Below are 17727 nucleotides of genomic sequence, written 5' to 3'. Positions count from 1 at the left end.
AATTTTGCCGCCATTTGCAATTTGTAAACAAAGCAGACCGCGAAATTTTATGTTAATTTATTAACTATGAATTAATTCACTGTACGATGTATATAAAACAGGTAATGAATGATGCTATGGAAATGCATTTAATGATACTATTTTTATGCGTCCGATTGCATCTCCCTTTAAGCTATAAATATTGCAACCGCGTCCCTGACATATCCCTATAATTTTGTACATTTTAGCACAAATTGAATATATACTTATGTTGGCATTTAATTGCATTGGTATTCCTGGTATTAATCGGTTAGTAAACGAAATAATGATAAATAACTGTCTGTGCTGCAGAGCTATCATAACATTAGGCAGCAACCATTTGATTTTCTGGGGGGTTATGTTTTTTTTTTCTGGACAAATGTTTTTTTTTCGCCTGCGGCGAAAAACAATTTTTTTTTGCGACAAGTCGAAAACAATTTTTTTCTTTCAATTTTAGCATTACATATAGTGGCAGCTGAGGGTGAAACAAACAATTTTTTTTTCTCAGAATCAAAAACAAATTATTTTTTTCTCCAAAAACCATGTGGAAACAAACTTTTTTTTCCAAAAAAAACCATAGCCCCCCCCACCCAGAAAATCAAATGGTTGCTGCCTTAGAGAGTGTCACATGAAAATTATAAATTGAACTTTTAGATTTCTTTTTGTAATGTCTACTATCTGTAGTCATTAATCTGTCATCTTGTTGGTATGTCGGACATTGTTATTTTACATATGACACAGGAAAACTCTGCATTGACGTTAGTACATTAATACCAGCGTACAAAATTTGTGACGAATACATTTGTCAGGGCCGTAACTAGGGTTCGAATTCAGGGGAAGCAGAGGTTTGGGGCCGCCGATTGAGGCCCCTTGAGAGCGGGGGTTTGGGGGGGCATAGCCCCCCCCACCGATTTTTTTTCCTCAGTAAAATGGCTAAAAATTACCCGTTTTCATTCGATTTCCTTTCTTTTAAATTCATATGTATTGCTTGAACCTTGAAGCAATTTTTATGCAAAAACAAACTGAGATTGCTGTTCGGGTGAGCCAAGGCTCCGTCTTGAAGGCCGTACTTTGAACTATAATTATTAACATTACATTATTATACATTGTGACCGCCGATTTTTCTCTCTCAATAAAATGGCTAAAAATTATCCGTTTTCCTTCTATTTCCTTACTTAAAGACCTCACCAGTAATGCTTGAACCTAGAAGCAATTTGTTTTGCAAACAATTATTATCTGTATTTAAAGATATTTTTGTTAGAAATCAAACTGGTAAGTTAAAAAAAAACCATCTAAAGCAAGAGAATAGAATGCAAGATATGTTTTTTTTTTTTATCGAGGACCTTGAATTTCAATTTTGTTGAAAGCTGAACAGACATGTATAGAACTACAACGAATGGGAGTGTTTAATGTTTAATGACCATAATGTTCTCGTATGATTGGGAGAAGTACTGTCTGACTAGACACGTTAAAAAAAATTACCAACAGCTGATTCAGCTGGTAACGAATTTCCAATATCATAAAAGATTCACAATACAAAGGGAACTTCCTCTGCTTACTTGAGCCCCTAAATAAATGTGATTAGTGAGGTTTTATTTAAAATTGTTGAAAGCAAAGTTTCATAAGCGTTCTCGTATTACATGGGAAATACTGAATAACAGATGGATGGCCACACGAAAAAAGACCTAAAACAAATACTGAAATGGTTCACTTTTGATAAAAAATTCCGGAAAATGACAGATATATCACGTATTATGATTGATAACTGTTAAAACTGTAAACTTGTGTTGTTTATAATACAAATTCAAGTTCTTCATGTACATCTTGTCAATATTGCATTTTATTACTTCAAAAAAAAATTTTGGTGTAGAAAATTCAGGGGAGGCTGCCTCCCCTGCCTCATAGGTAGTTACGGCCCTGTTTGTCTACTTTTCTAAGATATGTTTTCATTGTTATTCTAAAGTATTATTCAAAGGTAGAAATTCTGCGATTTACGCCATAAAAACGGCAGGGAGCCAATGAAAAAGGGCGGGCACTGCACCCTGTTCAAAATTTGTAGCTAAAACACTGATGTATTTTAAATGTCATGAATGTGGAAATGTGTACCATGTCACAATTTTTATGCACAAAGATAGATTTGTTTCCAGCTGAATTAAGCAAATGTGATGGTAATTAGATTTCGAAATGAAAAAATTCAGCCATGACCCATTCTGTTTAACTGTCAGGGGACTTACTTAAATGAGTGATTTTCAACACCCCCGAACAGTGAAATTTTTATCGCGAACAGTAGAATTTTATTACATAATCTGAAAGATGAAACCTTGAACTTTACAGGAAAAATAGTCCCACTGCTGGGAAAAATCTGTTAAGAAAGTATCAGTTCATTAAGTTAAACCATTATTATAGCATTTTTTCCAATAAAATAGAATTTACAGCTAAATGATAGCATCAAAGGCACAAACCTTGCTACTTAAAAGAAGCAAAAAGTTCATTTTTTTTCAATTTTACTAATGAAAAGATATTATCTAAACCTATGTGTTTAAAATTTTAGTAAAACTACAAAATCACAATTTATGACAAAATTTCGAATTTGCTACTTAAATAAGTGATTTAAAAATCACTTATTTCAATAAGTCCCCTTACTGTTTAACTTTTAAGTTTTCCTTACCCTTTTGAAAACCTACGATAAGGTGACATTGTCCAAATGTTGATGTTTAAGGAGATTAACTGATCCCAAGCCTGCATGTAGTCTGAAAAGTTGTCATTTCAGACATTTGAGGTTTTGTGAAAATTAGAACGGGAAGCGGGACACTATCTTTAAACTATTACTTTTTTTAGTAATGTTTGTCTGCCATTACTGGACATCATGAACATCCAAGTAAGATTTTGACTACCAAATACAAAATTTGCTAACATTAAAAGAATAGAGTTGATGTATGACGTCAATAGTTGAACTGATGCAAATTCTTGTGCGAAGAAGGGATAAGGTCTATTTCTCAACTAGTTAAATTACAGGGATGAGATTCCTTTCTTGCAAGACAATTTTCATGGATTTGTAATGGAAAATGAGGCACAGAGTTGGTAACAGTATATGGTGAAAATAGATACAAGTCAAATCTGCACATATTTAAACTTTTAAAGTCATTAGATCTAGAGTTTGGTTATAATTTGATTCGTCACCAACAGTCAGGGGTACAAATTTGCTTCATGTGAATCAGGAATGAAAATGTAATACAAATATAGCTAATTGCACATTTTACTTTAACCATATGAACTTTTCCGTGTTATGAAAATCAATGAAAATAAAGAGATTCAGAATTATTGTCAATGAGACAACTATCCACCGAAGTTCAAATGAAGTGGATGTAAGCAATTATAAGCAACCATACAGCAATAAACAGTGAAAAAATCCATACTGTATAGTTGACAATACACAGGCCCTGATATAAAAAATATGAAACAATTAAAAACATTTGAGAGAACTAATTGCCTAATTTTTATCAATAAAAAAACATAAAACAAAGATGAGCAGCATAACTGGAAAATCATGTTTTTTGTTTCACTCATATTTTAGACCCTATTACTTACAATCTTAAACTTATTTGTCCTGACACTGTACTTATGAGCACATTTACATATTTATCATTGTAGGTTATCATTCAAGGGTTTAGAAGTTACAGAGATCAGACAGTTGTAGACCCATTCAGTTCCAAACATAATGTCATTGGTTTGTATATTACAAATTTTGGTGATGTAACATTGTATAATGTATTTGATACAGACAGAGTTATAAGAGTAAATTTGAATTTTGGTCACCAGATTGTTATAAAAGACAACTCACCGCCATTTGACTATTGACAGAATCCTTAATCTCTAATTTGGACATGATCAAAAGCAACTTATGGGCCGCAATGGAGAACTCAAGAAAACACAAAATAACAACTTCTAAAGCATTTAAATGATTTTTATATGCATATAACATTACAAATTAGATACAAAAAGGTTCAAATATACATGAAAAATATAACAACAATCAAGTTTCTGCTACAACATATTTTATGAATTTGGCTTTTAAAAAAGTCTGAAGAACAGTAGCCATACATGATACACTCCCTTTCCAGAAATCTGTAAAATACACAACAAAAGATGGTACCTATAATAACAGGTATTCACTTTAATATTTTAATATTATTCAATAGAGCATGTGAGTGGTATATAATTCTTTACATTGTTTGTAACTTTTATTTATGTTTTTTTTACAGTTGGAAGAAATGGATCAGGAAAGAGTAATTTTTTCTATGGTAAATAATTTATATATATTATTTATAACAGAGTATGTGTAATACTAATGAGATTTCTTGGTTCAATTTTTTTTCTGTCTGAATAATGTTTTACAGTCCGGTACTGGTTTCTACTATCCTGAGCAAGGATCCAGAAATTTTTTACTCATTTTCTCATCACTTTGCGTCCATCGTCGTCTGTCGTCGTTAACTTTTACAAAAGTCTTCTCTGAAACTACTGGGCCAAACGTTGGCCACAATCATCATTGGGTTATCTAGTTTAAAAAATGTGTCCGGTGACCAAGCCAAACAACCAAGATGGCCGCCATGACTAAAAATAGAACATAGGGGTAAAATGTAGATTTTGGCTTATATCTCTGAAACAAAAGCATTTAGAGCAAATCTGACTTTGGGTAAAATTGTTAATCAGGTCAAGAAACAGCAATAATGTTCAGCAAAGTAAGATCTACAAATAAGTCAACATGACCAAAATTGTCAGTTGACCCCTTTAGAAGTAATTGCCCTTTATGGTCAATTTTTAACATATTTATGCCCCACCTATGATAGTAGAGGGGCATTATGTTTTCCAGTCTGTGCCTCCGTTCGTCCGTCCGTCTGTGCGTCCGTTCGCTTCAGGTTAAAGTTTTTGGTCAAGGTAATTTTTGAAGGAGTTGAAGTCTAATCAACTTGAAACTTAGTACACATGTTCCCTATGATATGATCTTTCTAATTTTAATTCCAAATTAAAGTTTTGACCCTAATTTCACGGTCCATTGAACATAGTAAATGATATTGGAGTGGGACATCCGTGTACTTGGGATACATTCTTGTTTTGTAATCTTTTACAAAAATCTCCTCTGAAGCTACTAGGAGAAATTTAACCAAACTTGTCCACAATCATCATTAGGGTATAAGTTCAAAAAATGTGTCCGCTGACCCCGCCCCTGAACCAAGATGGCGGACATGGCTTAAAATAGTACATAGGGAAAAATGCAGTTTCTGTCTCATATCTCTGAAACCAAAGCATTTAGTGAAAAACTGATGCAGATTAAATTGTTAATTAGGTCAAGATCTATCTGCTCTGAAATTTTCAGATGAATTGTAGAACCAGTTGTTGGGTGGCTACCCCTAAATTGGTAATTTTAAGGAAATTTTGCCGTTTTTGGTTATTATCTTGAATATTACTATAGATAAAGATAAACTGTAAATAGCAATAATGTACAGCAAAGTAAGAGCTACAAATAAGTCAACTTGACCAAAGTTGTCAATCGACCCCTTCAGGAGTTATTGCTTCGCATCACGGTGCGGAGCTATTAGTTAAGTCTCCCAAACAAAGTTTGGAGACTTATTGTTTTTGCTCAGTTCTTATTATTAGGTCGACCTTTCCACTTTTCTGTGGAAAGACCTATTGTTTTTCTTCTGATTATTTTTTTTTTTTCTTCCGCCAAATTTTGTTCTTGCGATAAACATTTGTTTCGCAATATGTCGCTTAGATATTTGGTATATGATATCGAACAGTTTGTGCGCTTTTGAAATTTACCCTGCGTAACCGAATACTTTTCTTTGTAGGAGTTATCTCCCCAAACACTGTTTTCCTTGTGTCCACAACTCCTTCGCAACCGTAAAAGATTACGACAAAATTATTTTATAAAATTGCTCGTTATATCCTTCGCATGATTTGTCCAATTTCGACCGAAGCAATATGAACGCTCCATATGAGAGTTATTATACCCCACACAACGAAGTTGCGGAGGGTATAATGTTTTTGACCCGTCCGTCCGTCAGTCCGTCCGTCCGTCCGTCAGTCCGTCCGTCAGTCCATCAGTTCTGTTTCTTGTCATCGCAACTCCTCTCAAACCACACAACAGAATTTCACGAAACCTTTTCAGATAATAAGGACATACTATGTAGTTGTGCATATCGACGGGAAATTGCGTTTCAATTTTTTTTCTAGGAGTTACGCCCCTTTGAACTTATTTACTTTAATGTACTACTGCAAGAGTTTGTCATCGCAACTCCTCTCAAACCACACAACAGAATTTCACGAAACCTTTTCAGATAATAAGGACATACTATGTAGTTGTGCATATCGACAGGAAATTGCGATTCAATTTTTTTCTAGGAGTTACGCCCCTTTGAACTTATTTACTTTAATGTACTACTGCAACAGTTTGTCATCGCAACTCCTCTCAAACCTCACAACAGAATTTCACGAAACCTTTTCAGATAATAAGGACATACTATGTAGTTGTGCTTATCGAGGGGAAATTACGATTCAATTTTTTTTCTAGGAGTTACGCCCCTTTGAACTTATTTACTTTAATGTACTACTGCAACAGTTTGTCATCGCAACTCCTCTCAAACCACACAACAGAATTTCATGAAACTTTGTAGATAATAAGGACATACTATGTAGATGTGCATATCAACAGGAAATTACGGTTCAATTTTTTTTCTAGGAGTTATGCCCATTTGAACTTATTTGCTTCAATGTACTTCTCAACTCCTCTGAAAAAACACAACAGAATTTCATGAAATTTTATAGATAATAAGGACATACTATGTATATTGACAGGAAATTATTATTCAATATTTTTTCTTATACAATTTTTTTTTCTTATACTTATTTAATTTCTCCAATGACAATGTGGGGACGTGGGGTATGTGAGCGTGCTCACTAAGGTTCTTTAATTTCATTTTTATACGCCCGTCAAAATTTTGACGGGACGTATTATGGTATACAAATGTCCGGTGTCCGTCCGTCTGTCTGTCTGTCCGTCTGTCCGTCTGTCCGTCTGTCCGGCGTAAACATGTCGCACAGTAACTTGAGAACGACTTATCCAAATTTCATGAAACTTCATATATTTGTTTCTTATGATGGTCAAATGATCTGTATACTTTTTGGTGAAAATAAGATTTAAACTTTTTGAGTTACGGCACTTTGTAACTAAAACAGGGGTGTGTTTTTTTTTTCACATGTCGCACCGTATCTTAAAAACTTTTCTTGATTATTGCTTAAAACTTTACACACTTCTTAGTTATATTAATCTTAATATCTGTATACTTTTTGGTGATGATTCAAAATTTCATTTTTGAGTTTTTGAGTATTTTGTAAAAAAGGGGGAGGGTTTTTTTACATGTCGCGCCGTATCTCAAAAACGATTTATGATTATTGCTTAAAACTTTACACACATCTTTGTTATATTAATCTTAAGATCTGTATACTTTTTGGTGATGATTCAAAATTTCATTTTTGAGTTATTGAGTATTTTGTAAAAAAGGGGGAGGGGTTTTTTACATGTTGTGCCGTATCTCAAAAACGATTTATGATTATTGCTTAAAATTTTACACACTTCTTTGTTATATTAATCTAAAGATCTGTATACTTTTTGGTGATGACTCAAAATTTTATTTTTGAGTTATTGAGTATTTTGTAAAAAAGGGGAGGGTTTTTTTTACATGTCGCGCCGTATCTCAAAAACAATTTATGATTATTGCTTGAAACTGTACACACTTCTTTGTTATACTAATTTAAAGATCTGTATACTTTTTGGTTTGATTCAAAATTTTATTTTAGTGATATTTGTAAAAAAAAAACAGGGTGGGGGGGGGGGGGGGGGTTTCACATGTCCCGCCGTGTCTCAAAAACAAATGGTTATTGCTTAAAACTTCCTCAAAAACTATTTATGATTATTGCATAAAACTTCCACACAAGACGTCGGGCGTATCATGCGCTCATGGCGCAGCTGTTTATTTGTATTTGAAATTTTGAAATGTATTTTAAACTGGAACACCATAAGTGATAGAGACCTAGGATCTTTTGATTTGAGGTCCTTGGTCCAAAAAAATGAAAATTAGGTCAAGGTCAAAGGTCAAGGTCATATTCTAATTTTTGAATTTGTCTTATTTTCACTCATTTTCATTAACCTTATAAGATATCGACAAATTATTTTGTATAAATTGTTAGTTGCGACATGTGGTAACTAAATAATTTTAGTTGAAAGGGTGCGTAAACAATGAATGGGAGTTTTAGCCCTTATCATATCTTAAATTATGTTTAAAGTGATATAACTTATTAACCATACATATTAGAGACTAGGGTCTTTTGATTTAAAATCCTCAGTTTGTGACCTTGAAATTGAGGTCAAGGTCATAGGTTAATTTGACGTTCTAGATTTTGACCTTTGCTTTAAATTCATATCTATACATCATAAAGCCAAATGAACTGACATTTTAGACTGATTTTTTATATTTTAATATCAAAATAGATATTAACTGGTGGAAAGACCTTCAATTGTTCTCTGAACAATTGGTTTTTGATTTTTATTATTCTTCTTCCTCTTCTTCCTCTTCCGCCACTTTAAAAAATGAACTTGTCCGCAGCGTTTCTCACAAATCGCTTGTCAGATTGACTTAGAATTTCATAAAATGGTAGACTAATATGTCTAGGTGAGCCATCAATCTTTCGTTTGTGCATTGGGGTCTATTAAGGGGTATTTTGGGGGGTAGAAAGGAGGAAGGGGTTTACTATAGAACCCTATGGGATTTTATTTTCTAAAATTTTCAAATGAATATGTAGGACTCTAAAGTGCGATGGTACTCTAAAGTGCGATGGTCACGCTAAAGTACAATGGTCTACGCTAAAGTGCGATGGTATCGGACGCTAAAGTGCGATGGTTGTTTGTTTTTTAAGTGCGATCAGAAATCCCTTTAAAGTGCGATGGTATGACATGCTAAAGTCCGATGGTGTAACGGGAATGTGGTTTGGAAAATGGATTTCGTTTGTTGCTGAGTTCCTATTACATTTTCGTTTATTGTTTTGATTATGTGTCAAGCCGTAGTCTTTATCTTTTGAATTGTTTTACACTGGTCATTGTATAACCATATATAGCTTGTATCGGCATGGACCAATGCTTTACGATGATGGCCGTATGATTATTAGCTGCATACATGAACAGCATTTGGGATTGAATGGATAGTTTATTCTACATCTTCTTAAGTTTATTTATAGTATAAAAGTTGTTCAAAAGGTGTTATGGTTACACTGAAGTATTGTTAGTACATCTGGAATGTAGTGGAAGTCGTGTTTTAATAAAATGATATGTTATAAGACAATGCCCCGTGTTAAAGGTCATACTTAAAGTTGCATATTTCAATGACATTAGGTCGAAGATATATAGTTGTCATATTGGCAATCATATAGTATGATGATACTACACATCTGTTTGTTAGGTTGCTGTCTAATTGACATATGCTAGTATTTATTATTTAACAGAAATAACAAACCATATAGTTGTTATTTTGTATTGAATAATTCAATTAGAAAGGAAATGTTTTGATTAAAGTTATTTCTACAATTTCACAAATTAAGTTAACCTATTCCAGCAACGACCAAAAATTCCAAATTGTGATCATTTGTTTTTCTCTTCTCTTCTCTCTTTTCTCGTGTAATAAAAATCCTCGTCATAATGCTGTCAAACGTTTATAACGTCGATGTATTTGCAGAAAAACGCACTTTAGCGTATCAAACCATCGTACTTTAGCGTTGGCCATCGCACTTTAGCGTGACCATCACATTTTAGCGTCCCCATCGCACTTTAGAATCCTACAAATATAACTTGAAAACTGTAAGTGATAGATACATGCAGTCTTCAGAATTGATTATGGGACAATAAAACAAATCACATGAAATATAGGGGGAGTCCCTGGGAGTTCATCCCCACCCCCTTCAATTTGAGAATATGCTTATATTTTGTAAACGGTCCAGATCCCCACCCCTAACCAATATATATTCTTGAATGGGACGATAAAACAAATCAAATGAAATTAATGGGAGGTCCCAGGGGGGTCATCCCCACCCCAGTCAATTTGAGAATGTGCTATTATCTTGTAAACGGTCCAGATCCCCACCCCTAAACTACATATATTCTTGTAGGGGACAATAAAACAAATGAAATGAAATTAAAGGGAAGTCCCTAGGGGGTCATCCCCACCCCCTCTTGTTTGAAAATTGTAAACGGTCAACATCCCCACCCCTAAACCATATATATTCTTGTAGGGACAATAAAACAAATGAAATGAAATTAAAGGGAAGTTCCTAGGGGGTCACCCCACCCCCTATCATTTGAAAACTTGTAAACGGTCAACATCCCCACCCCTAAACCATATATATTCTTGTAGGGGACAATAAGGCTTAAATTAAAATATTGTTTGTTTGCCCTTTACCAACCGACCCTGTCAATTCGTTCCGCCTGAAAATCTTTTATTTGTATTTACCAGCAAGATTTTATTTTATTCTATCTTTTCGTTCCTACCAAAAATCTTATATTTGTATTTCCCGCTCAAAACTTTTTTACCGGAATCCTCGGGTTTTATCTTTACCGTATAAGGTCTAGTCCGTTTGGTATCTCGTGAGCGTTTGACATGAACACTTGCATATAGAGTTTCAAAGCATTTGTTTGAAATCAATGTTGACCGCTTTGAGAAAACATGATGATATGACGTTAGCTGCGAAAACGTAGCTCTTAAGGTCCTTTTGATGATTTTTGATATTTGCGGACCATAGATCTATGGCAAAAAAAAAATCAAAGGACAATAGAGCTACGTTTTCGCAGCTAGATATGACGTACGTTACTCTGTATCTTTATACTTGGAGAGCAGGGTTCACTTACAAAAAATTTCGTTTAATACAAAATAATCAACGTGTGTACAAACTTTTTTGTAAACGGACGTTGTATTCTATGTACAGTAGGGATGGCCTTTTGTGATCCGTAGATCAGGATGATTATGTTAAAGATGCCTTCGACCAGCATTGCTGTATTATTTATATCTGACATGAACCAAAGGTGGCAAAAGCCTGTAAAGTGGAGAATATTTGGCAGTAAAAGCTCCCAAGTTTTCCAAACAGATCATTTAGGCCTTTTTTTTTAATTAGTTGGTTTACGGACAACTAGTGTCAAAGGTTAGGGTCGGAGGAGGTAAAAAAAATAAAAATAAAATAGCAATCTTAGATTTTTTTTTTGTTCACGTATAACTGTTCTGAAAAATTTGAGTTGGAGGAAAAAAAAAAAAAAAATGCTGTTCATTCATGACATTACAGGGGTTGAGGAGGAGAAATAGTTTAGCTCTTATCTTGATATGCTTTGCATTTGATGGATGGATGGTCAATTGTTGTTTAATGTCTAGTGGCTAATCAGATGCATAATTAGGATGAGAATATGATAATGAGAAATGAAACAAATATAATTTTTGCCCCAAAGGACGCAAGCACTTCTACGGGTGTACTGGTAGGGGTGTCTGCCCTAGTTTTGTTTGGTGGCGAAACTGTTTGTACCTTGACAATGGCAACATTTTCATCAGCCATATTGTCGAATATGGCATCGCCGATTGTTTGCTTAGGTTTGCATTTGATAAAAGTGCTCTCAGTACGTTGACCATCAAAGTTAATATTCAACTGAAAGTAGATGAAGCCGTCAGACTCCATGGTCCTCCCTCGTTGGGTTTTTGAATTCGTCTGCGTCATTTCGAAGCTTTTCAAAATACGCTGTTCACTACAAACGCTTTATTGACACAGACAAAACGTTTTGGAACGCCTCGGATTTTTTTATTCACAGCACTCGAAAAATCGGGTCGGCGGAATAAAAAACAACACGAAATCAAAATTTTAATTTTATTTCACTTTTAAACAAAATCGGGTCGGCGGATCCGTAAACCAACTAATTAAAAAAAAAAGGCCTTATAAATTGCGATGTAGAATACGTACCCGAATGGAATAGACTACCAGACAATCTCGTGTGTGCTAAGACAATTGAGAGCTTTAAACTTCGGTTGCTCTCACAACGTTGGATTAATTTTCCAGCGCCTCTCTCCCGTTGCCACTGATGCCATATATACTGGCCCTGCAACGTACTTATTCAGATTCAGAATCGAGTTCAAGTCTTGTAGCATTTTTATTGGAAACCCAGACACACACGAAAATTTAAACACTCTAGGGACTTTTTATACGACCGCAAAATTTGAAAAATTTTTCGTCGTATATTGCTATCACGTTGGCGTCGTCGTCGTCGTCGTCGTCCGAATACTTTTAGTTTTCGCACTCTAACTTTAGTAAAAGTGAATGGAAATCTATGAAATTTTAACACAAGGTTTATGACCACAAAAGGAAGGTTGGTATTGATTTTGGGAGTTTTGGTCCCAACATTTTAGGAATTAGGGGCCAAAAAGGGCCCAAATAAGCATTTTCTTGGTTTTCGCACTATAACTTTAGTTTAAGTTAATAGAAATCAATGAAATTTAAACACAATGTTAATGACTACAAAAGGAAGGTTGGTATTGATTTTGGGAGTTTAGGTCCCAACGGTTTAGGAATTAGGGGCCAAAAAGGGACCCAAATAAGCATTTTTCTTGGTTTTCGCACCATAACGTTAGTATAAGTGAATAGAAATCTATGAAATTTAAACACAAGGTTTATGATCATAAAAGAAAGGTTGGTATTGATTTTGGGAGTTTTGGTCCCGACATAATAAGGGGCCCAAAGGGTCCAAAATTAAACTTTGTTTGATTTCATCAAAATTGAATAATTGGGGTTCTTTGATATGCCGAATCTAACTGTCATGACTGTGTATGTAGATTCTTAACTTTTGGTCCCGTTTTCAAATTGGTCTACATTAAGGTCCAAAGGGTCCAAAATTAAACTTAGTTTGATTTTGACAAAAAATGAATCAGTTAGGTTCTTTGATATGCTGAATCTAAAAATGTACTTAGATTCTTGATTGTTGGCCCAGTTTTCAAGTTGGTCCAAATGTTGGTCCAAAATTAAACTTTGTTTGATTTCATCAAAAATTGAATAAATGGGGTTCTTTGATAAACCAAATCTAACTGTGTATGTAGATTCTTCATTTTTGGTCCTGTTTTCAAATTAGTCTACACTAAAGTCCAAAGGGTCCAAAATTAAACTTAGTCTGATTTTAACAAAAATTGAAATCTTGGGGTTCTTTTATATGCTGAATCCAAAAATGTACTTAGATTTTTTATTATGGGCCCAGTTTTCAAGTTGGTCCAAATCAGGATCTAAAATTATTATATTAAGTATTGTGCAATAGCAAGTCTTTTCAATTGCACAGTATTGCGCAATGGCAAGAAATATCTAATTGCACAATATTGTGAAATAGCAATTTTTTTTTAATTAGAGTTATCTTTCTTTGTCCAGAGTAGTAAGCAAGAAATATCTAATTGCAAAATATTGTGCAATAGCAAGATTTTTTTTTAATTGGAGTTATCTTTCTTTGTCCAGAATCAACTTAAATCTTTGTTATATATACAATATACAATGTATATTCACTTTTTACTACCAACTGATAAATTAAAATAATCTTTACCATTCAGTGATAACAAGCAGTTTTTTTTACATCTTAATATTTTATGATGTATTTAAATGAGTAGTTATTGTTGCAAACTCCATTAGAAATTTTAATTGAGATTAGTTTTGGAATAAGGGAAAAAGGGATGTGATTAAAAAAATTGGGTTCAATTTTTCTCATTTGAATTTCATAAATAAAAAAGAAAATTTCTTCAAACATTTTTTTGAGAGGATTAATATTCAACAGCATAGTGAATTGCTCTAAGAGAAAACAAAAATTTTAAGTTCATTAGAACACATTCATTCTGTGTCAGAAACCTATGCTGTGTCAACTATTTAATCACAATCCAAATTTAGAGCTGAATCCAGCTTGAATGTTGTGTCCATACTTGCCCCTACCGTTCAGGGTTCAACCTCTGCGGTCGTATAAAGCTATGACCTGCAGAGCATCTGGTTCTACTAGTAATGTATCTCTGCCCGGACATATTTTACCAGGACAAAGTAATCGCTTATAATATACAGAAAACCTTTAGGTAGAGGTCAGCGTACAAGGTACGTAGTACAGAATATTAGTGCAAGTTAAAACTCTTCAAAGTTCCAGGCATATACACGTTGAAAATATGCGGCACAGCTCTATATTTTGATATTTGAAAACAAAGTAGTCTTGCATATGAATTAACTTCACATTCTACATGATATTTTTTTTTTCAAAACTTCCTGGGACTATTATACTACTAGTCCCATCAACTTATTAGCAAAAGCAAAACAGACAAAAATGACATTATGCAGATTTTGTATATTATGTTTCTTGTCACTTGTGTATACAATGTACTATGTTTGCATTTTAACTCGTCAGGGCTTCATGTTATTTTGCAATATAAAATAAAATATTATACCTACCTGCCTACCCATGACAAAAAATATACCGAGCCAAATTATTTTTTTGGGGAAAAAAATAAAATATTTTACCTACCTACCTACCCTGTTTCAAAACATAGGGTCGGAAAAGGGCAAACAAACAATATTTTAATTTAGGCCTAAAACAAATGAAATGAAATAAAAGGGAATTCCGTAGGGGGTCACCCCACCCCCTCTTGTTTGAAAACCTGTAAAGGGTCAACATCCCCACCCCTAAACCATATATATTCTTGTAGGGGACAATAAAACAAATGAAATGAAATAAGAGGGAAGTCCCTAGGGGGTCACCCCACCCCCTCTTGTTTGAAAACCTGTAAAGGGTCAACATCCCCACCCCTAAACCATATATATTCTTGTAGGGGACAATAAAACAAATGAAATGAAATAAGAGGGAAGTCCCTAGGGGGTCACCCCACCCCCTCTTCTTTGAAAACTTGTAAACGGTCAACATCCCCACCCCTAAACCATATATATTCTTGTATGGGACAATAAAGCTAATCAAGTGAAATTAAAGGGAAGTTCCGGGGGGTTGCCCCACCCCGTTCAATTTGAGAATGTGCTATTATCTTGTAAACGGTCCAGATCCCCAACCTTACACCATATACATTCTTGTAGGGGACAATAAAACAAATGAAATGAAATGTAGGTAAATTCCCTGGGGGTCACCACCACACCCTCCTGTTTGAATACTTGTAAGTGGTGGAGATCCCTTTTCGTAAGCCATATATATTCTTGTATGGGACAAAAAATCAAATCAAATGAACATGGGACCATATGAATGGCGAGTTATGGGAGCTTTGTTTGGGAGACTTCTTAACAGCATCCTGTTACAATTACTTCTTGTTTCAGTTGATATACACGCCATCTTGAATAAATTACTTATCATGTGTAGATTCTGATTGGTTGCATTATAATGAGGCTGAGATACAGCAACAGCTCTTGGCTTAAATGAGATAAAGAATTACAGGCTTTTCTCGTCCAGGATAAGACATCAAATGCCAGAAAATTAACTATGTGCATTTCAGTTCTGATCAACTGTCATTAATTCATGTTCGTTTTATTATGCAAACATTTCACAGATAAATTCAATATTGAAATATCAATTATTAATACGTGTTCAATTGCTTTGTTACTCTGCAATTTGCACGATTTGCTTTGCTAAACAATGTTCCTATACAATGTTTACAAAAATGCATTATCTGTATTTTATAACTTCTGACAATATACATGTAGGCACACCTCAAGAGTTGTGTCTAAATTTATAATTGTTTAAATTTTCAACAAGAAGTTTAAATTTTTTTAAAAGCATGGGTGTATAATGCACACTCTTAAAGTACATCCATTTTATATCAATCAATATCTAAAAATACCACATGCACACATATAACCTTAAAAAAGTGAAGAGCGAAGCAGTCCATCGCTTTTTGGAAAGCTAAAACTTGTCCTTTATTTATAGTCAATTTTTAACAGTTTTCGTAAATATTGTAAATTTTTGTAACAAAATATTTTCCACTGTCACTTATGGGCAAATTTCATTATAGATAGATATAATTGTAAGCAGCAAGTTTGTTCAATAAAGTAAGATCTAGAAACACCAAAACACAATTTTGTCAAAAAGACATGAATCCATCTGTGTCCTGTGTTTAATATGCACATAGACCAAGGTGAGCGACAAAGGCTCTTTAGAGCCTCTAGTTTTCGTTAAAAGACCTTTTTATACGACCGCAAAATTTGAAAAATTTTTCGTCGTATATTGCTATCACGTTGGCGTCGTCGTCGTCGTCCGAATACTTTTAGTTTTCGCACTCTAACTTTAGTAAAAGTGAATGGAAATCTATGAAATTTTAACACAAGGTTTATGACCACAAAAGGAAGGTTGGTATTGATTTTGGGAGTTTTGGTCCCAACATTTTAGGAATTAGGGGCCAAAAAGGGCCCAAATAAGCATTTTCTTGGTTTTCGCACTATAACTTTAGTTTAAGTTAATAGAAATCTATGAAATTTTGACACAAGGTTTATGACCACAAAAGAACGGTTGGGATTGATTTTGGGAGTTTTGGTTTCAACAGTTTAGGAATTAGGGGCCAAAAAAGGGCCCAAATAAGCATTATTCTTGGTTTTCGCACAATAACTTTAGTTTAAGTAAATAGAAATCAATGAAATTTAAACACAATGTTAATGACTACAAAAGGAAGGTTGGTATTGATTTTGGGAGTTTAGGTCCCAACAGTTTAGGAATTAGGGGTCAAAAAGGGACCAAAATAAGCATTTTTCTTGGTTTTCGCACCATAACGTTAGTATAAGTAAATAGAAATCTATGAAATTTAAACACAAGGTTTATGATCATAAAAGGAAGGTTGGTATTGATTTTGGGAGTTTTTGGTCCCAACAGAATAAGGGGCCCAAAGGGTCCAAAATTAAACTTTGTTTGATTTCATCAAAATTGAATAATTGGGGTTCTTTGATATGCCGAATCTAACTGTCATGACTGTGTATGTAGATTCTTAACTTTTGGTCCCGTTTTCAAATTGGTCTACATTAAGGTCCAAAGGGTCCAAAATCAAACTTAGTTTGATTTTGACAAAAAATGAATCAGTTAGGTTCTTTGATATGCTGAATCTAAAAATGTACTTAGATTCTTGATAGGGAAAATAAAGGTGTTGACATATTTTTATCGGAATATCAAAAAACGTTCTATGAGACTTTGTCCAAAACTGTAATATAAAAAGCTGAACTATAGCTTCAAAGAATGAGCAAATAAAAAATATAGGTCACGGATAAGGAAAAAAAAATATTTTGCCTTTAAACCCAAATTTTGGCGGGAAAATGGTGAAAATGGGTGAAATGTCATTTTGAGCCTTTAACAAATACGGATAATAACGAAAATATTCTATTAGTCACATAACTACAATGATTTAACATTTCTAATCAATCAAAATATTTAAAAAAAATATATCGAATTTACGACAAATACTTTTGTAATTCATGCGTGAAATTATGCGCAGTCGAATAGTCCCGAGCCACCTTAATTAATATTTTATGATGTATTTAAATGAGTAGCTATTGTTGCAAACTCCATTAGAAATTTTAATTGAGATTAGTTTTGGAATAAGGGAAAGGGGGATGTGATTAAAAAAAATGGGTTCAATTTTT

The 17727-nt window shown here is 33.9% G+C and overlaps 1 protein-coding gene across 1 annotated transcript in view; it reads left to right on the top strand.

The window, feature by feature from the left end:
• The window catches only part of LOC143071091 (structural maintenance of chromosomes protein 3-like), a 77630-nt gene continuing 59903 nt past the window's right edge, over positions 1–17727 (top strand). Inside the window, exons 1-3 of the mRNA XM_076245185.1 lie at positions 1–101; positions 3670–3745; positions 4281–4319. Coding sequence (XP_076101300.1) covers positions 87–101; positions 3670–3745; positions 4281–4319 — 130 coding nt within the window. The 5' untranslated portion in view covers positions 1–86. The remainder of the gene's footprint in view (positions 102–3669; positions 3746–4280; positions 4320–17727) is intronic.

Source organism: Mytilus galloprovincialis, chromosome 4 (assembly GCF_965363235.1).
Source record: "Mytilus galloprovincialis chromosome 4, xbMytGall1.hap1.1, whole genome shotgun sequence".
NCBI classification, from domain to species: domain Eukaryota; kingdom Metazoa; phylum Mollusca; class Bivalvia; order Mytilida; family Mytilidae; genus Mytilus; species Mytilus galloprovincialis.
Note: the sequence above shows the minus strand (reverse complement) of the source record. Positions and strands in the feature narration are given on the sequence as shown.